Below are 8264 nucleotides of genomic sequence, written 5' to 3'. Positions count from 1 at the left end.
ACAGAGACATCAGGTCAAATAAGAATATTTAGGTCAAACACTAAACGACAAACGTGTTGCATATGTCAAATGGAGAATGACATCCTATCCTAGACGGGTTGGAGAATGACAAACGTATAAACTGTATAATACTTAAGCCTGAGTACATTTAAAAAATATATAATTTTTTCATTAAAATTCTAAACGGGTTGGCGGGTCAATCCATATATTTTTTGAGAAACCCATATATTAACTGTTTAATAAATGGGTTGGCGGGTTGAAAAACTCAACCCAAACCCGTTTATTTCGTGTCGTGTCATGGATCGTGTCGAGAAATTTCATGCCAAACTTAGATGACCCAACCTGTTTCAATTGGGCCGGGTGAAATTTTTCGATGGAGACCAGAGCAGTTATGGGCTACTTGAAGTGTGTTATGGCCCAAAAAGTCGCACCGATCTCTGAACTCTGATCACGAGAGCAGCCCTGAGACGAGAGTGGGAGCACAAACACCGTCTTCCTCCCCAGCAGCCTAATCGATTCTTCAATCGGAAACGTTCTGATTCACTAACTCGGAAACATTTGCATCAGGAGGAACAACCTCGTGAAATAATGGTCAAAACAAAGATAAAGAAATCTAAACCAAATAAGCACCCCAATGTAAGTTTCTCAGTTGCCTATGCTTATATTTGGATAAAGTTTCCGTGAAGTTCTCTGTTTTTGCACGATCTGATTTACTCTAGGGCTTTTGATTTTGTTCAAATACTACTTTGTTTGGTACGATTGCAGCAATTTTGTTTGACAATTTGTATTATCTGAAGTTCCAAATTGAATTTTGACTTTTGGTACTCGAAATCAACCGTTATACCTTCTGTTTTGTTGTTAAATCCACTTGTTAACCTCTTCGTGGACTTGATAAGCATCTAGATGAGTAATAACTGGTAACATAGTGATAGTTTTCGATTGTCAGGTGTTTGATTACTTTCATGTAGGATCAAAACATAAATGTAGTTTAGGAACTGATGTGTGCAACTGATAACATTGGATGCTCTTGTTCTTAGTGAAACTTTTTCTTATGAACTACTGATTAAATCATCTTTTGCACTGTTGGATTGACACTTGACAGACTAAAAAGAACAGCAAGCAATCTGACATTTCAGAATTTCGAGCTCAGCTTGATGTATTAGGTTTAAAAATTATAGAAGTAACTGCAGATGGGAATTGCTTCTTCAGGTTTGTGCTCAAGTACAAAAAATTCATTCAATCAATACAGATGATTTACTGATTAGAAACATATATATTCAACTTCTATCAATTGAAACATCATAATTCTCATCAAATTCTTATCACAGAGCCTTGGCAGATCAGTTGGAGGGAGATGAAGACAAGCATGAGAACTATCGGAAAATGGTTGTTCACTATATCATGGTATCATTAAAATTTTTATTTTCATGTCTTCAAATTTAGGCAAAAATACATAAAAGCCACTATATTTTAGTCATATATGTCAGTTTCGTGAATGAAAGCCACCCAAGTCTGACAAATTTAGGCAAAAATACGCAATGTGCCCTAAAATTTATCATTTTGATATGTCCATTTTCTAAATGTTCTTGATAAATACATTAAATATTCAAGAAAACCAACAATTGAGCAATTTTTTTTACAGAAAAACCGTGAAAACTTTGAGCCTTTTATTGAAGATGAAGTGCCATTTGATGAATACTGTCAATCCATGGAAAAAGATGGCACTTGGGCTGGAAATATGGAGTTACAAGCTGCTTCTCTTGTTACTCACAGTAATATATGCATACACAGAGTATGTCCTTTTATAGCAACCTACATATTCTCAAAATTAATAATCTTTTCTAGATAATTTACCTCTCATGATCTTATTTTACAGATATCTTCACCTCGTTGGTATATAAAGAATTTTGATGACGAAAATGCCCAAATGATCCATTTGTAAGTTCCAATTTAGTATTTCTAGATAATTTAGTGTATCTAATTTTCTTGAAGTATTATCATAAGATGTTTTAAATTGATTTTTCAGGTCTTATCATGATTTGGAGCATTACAATAGTGTGAGATTAAAAGAAGACACATGCAATGGGCCATCAAGGCCAATCATAATTAAGGTTTTTTTTTTGTTGTTTTCATCATAACTGTTTACAATTATATCAATTTTTTTATATAAAAGTAATAACTTTTACTTATTTTAAAAGGCCGATGCTGATCTTTCAGTGAAGTCTCACTCCCATCAACCAAATGCTGCTCCTAAAACTATCATCCAGGCTGAGTCCATTAAAACTGTCAAAGTTGGAAGTGGATGTGATAATGAGGACAAAATTCAACAGGTATAAATTATAAATTAGTTCTAACTAGGGTGATACTAACCCCTGCTTTGTGGAGGACCAAACTTGCATAAAAAGAAAAGTCTAGGGACCAAACTTGCCAATAAACAAAAGTCTTGTTGCCAAAGTCTGAAACCCAAAAAGTCTAGGGATCAAACCTGCCAATATATGAAAATGTAGGGACCAAACTTGAAAATATACGAAAGTTTTGTGACCAAAGTCTGAAACCCAAAAAGTCTAGGGATCAAACCTGCCAATATACGAAAATGTAGGGACCAAAGTCTGAAACCCAAAATTTCTAGCGATCAAACCTGCCAATATATGAAAATTAGGGGACAAACTTGCCAATATACAAAAGTCTTGTGGCCAAAGTCTGAAACCCAAAAAGTCTAGGGATCAAACCTGCCAATATACGAAAATGTAGGGACCAAAGTCTGAAACCCAAAATTTCTAGCGATCAAACCTGCCAATATATGAAAATTAGGGGACAAACTTGCCAATATACAAAAGTCTTGTGGCCAAAGTCTGAAACCCAAAAAGTCTAGGGATCAAACCTGCCAATATACGAAAATGTAGAGACCAAACTTGAAAATATACAAAAGTCTCGTGGCAAAAGTCTGAAACCCAAAAAGTCTAGGGACCAAACCTGCCAATATAGAAAAGTGTTGTGGCCGCAATATGAAATACAAAACTTATTGTGGCCAAAGTATGAAGCTTGAAAGTATCTATGCATGTCTAGTTTGTAATTAGATATAGTAAATAATTTTATCTTAAGATATTTTTGAGTAAACTACAAATTTAGTCCTTGTTCTTTACTCAAAATCACAAGTTTGGCCCAATGTTTGAAATTCATTACGGATTTAGTCCCTTCCAACATTGAAATGGAAGTCTTAAAGTGAAGCAAACTTGTGATTTTGAGTTAGCTCATTGACTAACCCCCCCATAAAATGCAAACTTAAGGACAACATTGGGGTAAATTTTGAAAATTGGAGCAAACTTGTGATTTTCAGTAAAGCACAGGGACCAAATTTGTAAATTATTATTTGATTGTATCTTTTAGGTATTGGTACAAGTAAATGGAGATGTGGATGCTGCAATAGAGATTATGATAGCAGATCAAGAGACTGAAGAAAACATGGTTGAAAATGATAGAGTTGACTTTTCAATGGACACTTCTCATGGTAATGACTGGTTAGTACATTTGTCAGAGAAACCATTTTGTTAAATTGTTTATTATATTATTTATATATATCTTACATTGATTTTTTTTTTTTTGTGTGTGTATTTTCTTCTAGAATGCTCTAGTAGCAACCACCTTGAAAAGATTGAAGATGAAAATACGAAGGAGAAACAGACTTGGAGCAATTTAGAAAGTGAAAACAATAAGACCAACTCGTTGCATGATGAAAAGGTTTTTTTTCTTGTTTATTATTTTTATGTGGTAATGAAATTTGTTTTGTTTTTATATATTTTAAGAGTAAATAATATTTTTTTCACTTTTGGTCTGTAAAAGTTCTCTTTCAATTATTATTTTTCCTTATTTGAGGCTTTGTAACGTTTTTGGTCCGTGTTCCAAGTAAAATGACTAGAGTTTTGGGACCAAAATTGTAAAAATCAGACACTCAGGGACTAAAAACGTTAAAAGAACCTCCAATTAGGGCCATAATTGCAAAGAATCAGCTATATTTAGGTACCAAAACTATAACTTAATCTTACATTAAGTGAACCCGAGTATAGTTGTTTTTCACATTTGGTCCGAAAAAGTTTTCTCTTGTAGTTTTGGTCCTTATTGATGCTTTTGTAACATTTTTGGTCCCTTCCCCAAGTAAAATGGCTATAATTTTGGACCAAAATTGTAAAAATCAGATACACTCAGGGACCAAAAGTAGTCATTTAAATCAGAATAAGGACTAAAAATATCATAAGAACCTCCAGTAAGGACCATAATTGCAAAGAATCATCTATACTTAGGGACCAAAAATGTAACATACTCTATATTAAGTAAGTTACATTTTTGGTCCCCGAGTATCTATTTTTCACTTTGGCTCCCAAAAAGTTCTCTTGCAGTTTTGCTCCTTATTTCTGGCATTTGTAACTTTTTTGGTCCCTGTTCCAAGTAAAATAACTATATTTTTAGGACCAAATTTGCAAAAATCCAAAACTCTCACAAAACAAAAAGTCATCTAACTTGGAAGAGGGACCAAAAATGTTATAAGAACCTCCAATAAGGACTATAATTGCAAAGAATCAGCTATACATAGGGACCAAAAATGTAATTTACTCTATTTATTAATTCACTGCAGAAAATACCTAGAAATAAGGCGTGCCCATGTGGATCAAAAAAGAAATACAAGTCTTGTTGTGGTACAATGGCTGCAAGAAAATTGTCTACTGTTGCAGTGTATGTATTTTGATAATATATAAATATATATATATATTTTTACTTTTGTTTATTCAGAAGGTTAAAATGGGAATTTTGTTCACTTAATGAGTTAAGTTTTTGATGTATATCATGATTCAGAAACAATACAATTGAGAGAAAAGATAAGAAGCAGGGGAAGAAAGGTAGATCAGTTTCACATGGTTCTGATGGAGCTTCTCATGACATGGGTGCACTTTGTATATGATCAATTTCCTTGGGGGTATAATCGTCATTTTAGCGTATGGGATTGTTTGGATTTTTGTTTTGTACATATAGGGTCCCTGATAATGGTATAATTAGTACAATGAAAAGACCTTAGATGGATCAAATTCTATATCATCCAAATATTAAGACAATTGGTTATTAATAGTATATAACTAAAGAATGCAACTTGGAAACGATTATGGCAACATACTTTTGTTAATGTGTTTACTATAGCATCATACTTTCTTTTTTTTCTTATTACCTATAAGAATTTGTTTAATGTTCATTTAAGGTGTTTGTGTATTATAGCATCACATGCATATAAACAAATATGTAAAAGAGATAGCATATCAAAAAACCATGTAACACCCAAAATCTGGAATACTAATTAAGGAAAGATAATATAAAATTTGAAGGTCAACTCGTCGAGTCCAAGAGGGATAACTCGACGAGTAGGAATAAGATTGGACGCGGGTTGAGAAACCTACTCGACGAGTTGGTTTGGGTTTAGGAAACTGTTGGGTAGCAGATTTGTTTGTATTGCGTCATTGGGCTCGGTTAATAGTCCAATATTTTGATCTCCGGTTTGGGCCTGTCCAACCGTGAGCTGTAGGGTTTAGTATATAATAATATGCTTGCATGCATATTAGGGTAACGATCTAGAATACGATTGATAGAATTACAATAGCTTTGCAGATTTCTTTATCGTTCCTGTAAACCTTTTAATCCTCTACAGTTGATGTTCTTTATCGAGCTCTTCTGAGGATTCTTTTATAATCATTCGACACGTTTGATTCATTCGAGTGTTCTTGCAGTTTACTTATTTATTTCTTTACCTGTTTTATTGATCTAATCGATCTTCAAGTTTAGTTTTAAACTTATCAATTGGTATCAGAGCAGGAGGCTGTGTAATCGATACACTTCTTTTCTGTGAAAAAGGTTTCGATTAGGGTTATTCCGCAATTATTGATATTTATTGAGCCGTCATCTCATTATTGACGTATCTCGATATTTATTGTTTTGCCCTAATTTGATTTATTACAAGTCTGATCTTTGAACAGGTTATTCGATCATAATGGACGAGTCGCAATCGAATCCCATCAATATTTCCAACAACATTGGATCAACCACGAAGATTCCCATCCTATACACCCATGATTATGAAGTCTGGGCGCATCACTTTGAAGATTATGTTATAGGATCTGAGGATAATGGATACCTCATCTGGGAAGCAATTGTTTCTGGACCGTTTTCTCATTCTGCAACTTCAAGGATTATTAAAACTCAAAAGGAGTACAATGATCTTCTGAAAGATGTTAAAGATATTGCGCAAGATGAAAAAGATAAATTTCAGTGCAATATCAAGGCATTAAGATTGATCAGATTCGCCCTTCAGTCCGATACTTTCAGGCTGGTGAGTTCATGCACGACGGCAAAAGAGATTTGGGACAGGCTACGTGAATTGTACTCTACAGACGAAGACCTTGAACACTCAATTCAAACCTTACTCTTGTCCGAGTTTGGTGAATTCAAGCAAGGAGCCGAAGAAACTATGACCCAAACGTCCGATCGCTTCAATCATCTTCTCAGCAAGATGATCAAACATGACATCGAAAGGAAGCTTATAGAGCAGAAGGTTACGTTCTTAAATGGTCTCAGATCAGAGTGGAGAGCAGTTGTGTCCACAGTTAAAGCCCACGAGCAATTTAAATCATATTCTTTGGCGAAACTGGTGGGCATCTTGAAATCTCAGAAGAAGATTGTGTTGCAGGAGAAGAATGTAGTTTCAAGCCTAGGTTCGTTAGCCCTCCTGTCCAAAAGTAAAGCTGTGATGGAGGACGAAGACCTCAACTTGGAGGATTATGACCTCACGTCTGAGGATTATGCTATGATGGTGTCTAACCCCAAGAGGTTCATCAAAAAGAGATTCCCCTCTAACAAAAACCGAAACTGGCAGGGAAGTTACAGTTCAGAAAAGGTTAAAGATGAACCGAAGGTTGAAGAGTCTAAGAAGGAACCGAAGGCAGAAGGTGATTCTGGAGTAAGCTGCTACTATTGTGGAGGAAAGAACCACCATGCAAAGGATTGTGTCCTTAAAAAGATGGCTGAAAAGGATGAGGAAACTTTGCTACAGAAAAAGCTTGATGAGATCAGGAAGAAGAAATCTACCGCTAACCCTTCTATGAATGCTCTAATTGTGCAGGGTTCGGTTGCTGATGACGAGTTCGGTGGCATGGAGGTTTGGTCAACCGACTCTGAAGATGATGAAGTGAGGAAGCCTTTTCATGGAAAGGCTTGTGTGGCAAAAGAGGAAAGCAGTGGAGGAAGGTGCTTGATGGTGTTTGACTTGTCTCAGATGAGGGGATACAACATTGATGGTGGGAGTAATGAACCGAAGGAGCAACAGGATATGTGCTTTACAGCCAAACCGCTCAGCGTGCAGTTCAACGAGCTCGATGAACTGATTAAGAAGGTACAATCGGTTTTTGTCTCATTTAAGGTCCCACAATGCTCATATGAAAAAGAACTAAAAAGTGTTAATTCAAGAATCTCTCATCTAGATAGTAGTTTAACTCAAACTCGAGTCACCAATTCTAACCTAACTGATCAATTAAGCAGGGTGTCTTCGAAGAGTGAGGAACGGCGCATGTGGATCGAACTGAAGGAGTCGGAATTAGTCAAAATAAAAGATGAAAACATTTATTTACAAAGAGACAATTTAAAGCTTTTGAAACAGCGAAATGTTTTTTGTTTGATTGCTAAACGTCTTTACACTAATATTACTCAGCTTCATCTGGATTGTGAAATAGGACAAAAGATTCATTGCATGATTTTGCCCTTCCTTGAGTTTAAGGAGGATGAAATTGATGCCGAAGCGTATAATTGTGAGAGTGTGATATCATCTGAAGACGTTAATCCGACCTATATGTATGGACTGGACAAAATAGAATCTTTCATTAAATCCAAGGACCATAAGGACATGCTTAAAAACCTTTTGGATGAAAATGATAGATTGAAACTGAGAACCGAAACCATACAAAAATTTGACTCTTTAAACGCCAACTTGAGCTCAGAAAACAAGATTGATGTTGAAAATGCATCTGAGCTTAATGAGGATGACAATATGAGTGAAATTTCTATAGAGGACACAGTTGACTGCTCAGAATTTGTGAAAAGCGAACCTGAAAACCACAAGAATCTAATTTCAGAAAATTCAGTGGAGTTCGCTCGATTGTCCCAACAAAAGTCCCCGATTCTTGCAGAGAAGGCCGTAGTATATCAAAAGGTTAGAACTACTCCAAATCAGGTAT

General features: G+C 35.3%; 2 protein-coding genes across 2 annotated transcripts; both read left to right on the top strand.

Annotated features, from left to right (window-relative positions):
• Nucleotides 1–426: 426 nt before the first annotated feature.
• On the top strand, nucleotides 427–5173 carry LOC111879175 (OVARIAN TUMOR DOMAIN-containing deubiquitinating enzyme 7). The gene is made up of 11 exons (XM_023875649.2): nucleotides 427–636; nucleotides 1103–1209; nucleotides 1329–1404; nucleotides 1643–1792; nucleotides 1877–1938; nucleotides 2027–2111; nucleotides 2199–2330; nucleotides 3388–3508; nucleotides 3623–3738; nucleotides 4631–4728; nucleotides 4849–5173. The coding sequence occupies exons 1-11, from the start codon at nucleotides 589–591 to the stop codon at nucleotides 4952–4954; spliced, it is 1101 nt and encodes a 366-aa protein (XP_023731417.1). The 5' UTR covers nucleotides 427–588; the 3' UTR covers nucleotides 4955–5173.
• Nucleotides 5174–5882: 709 nt separating this feature from the next.
• LOC128133942 (uncharacterized) lies at nucleotides 5883–7764 on the top strand. Its single transcript, XM_052771447.1, has 2 exons — nucleotides 5883–7426; nucleotides 7573–7764. Exons 1-2 carry the CDS (start codon nucleotides 6029–6031, stop codon nucleotides 7588–7590), a joined length of 1416 nt encoding a protein of 471 aa, XP_052627407.1. The 5' UTR covers nucleotides 5883–6028; the 3' UTR covers nucleotides 7591–7764.
• Nucleotides 7765–8264: the final 500 nt, after the last annotated feature.

Source organism: Lactuca sativa, chromosome 4, assembly GCF_002870075.4.
Source record: "Lactuca sativa cultivar Salinas chromosome 4, Lsat_Salinas_v11, whole genome shotgun sequence".
Classification (NCBI taxonomy): domain Eukaryota; kingdom Viridiplantae; phylum Streptophyta; class Magnoliopsida; order Asterales; family Asteraceae; genus Lactuca; species Lactuca sativa.
Note: the sequence above shows the minus strand (reverse complement) of the source record. Positions and strands in the feature narration are given on the sequence as shown.

What these genes read in the sequence shown, in the direction of transcription:
- LOC111879175 (XM_023875649.2), top strand. Translation starts at nt 589, where the DNA reads ATGGTCAAAACAAAGATAAAGAAATCTAAACCAAATAAGCACCCCAAT. An exon ending in CAAGGCCAATCATAATTAAG is followed by an intron (nt 2,112 to 2,198) that starts GTTTTTTTTTTG and finishes TTATTTTAAAAG; the next exon opens with GCCGATGCTGATCTTTCAGT. An exon ending in ACTCGTTGCATGATGAAAAG is followed by an intron (nt 3,739 to 4,630) that starts GTTTTTTTTCTT and finishes AATTCACTGCAG; the next exon opens with AAAATACCTAGAAATAAGGC.
- LOC128133942 (XM_052771447.1), top strand. Translation starts at nt 6,029, where the DNA reads ATGGACGAGTCGCAATCGAATCCCATCAATATTTCCAACAACATTGGA.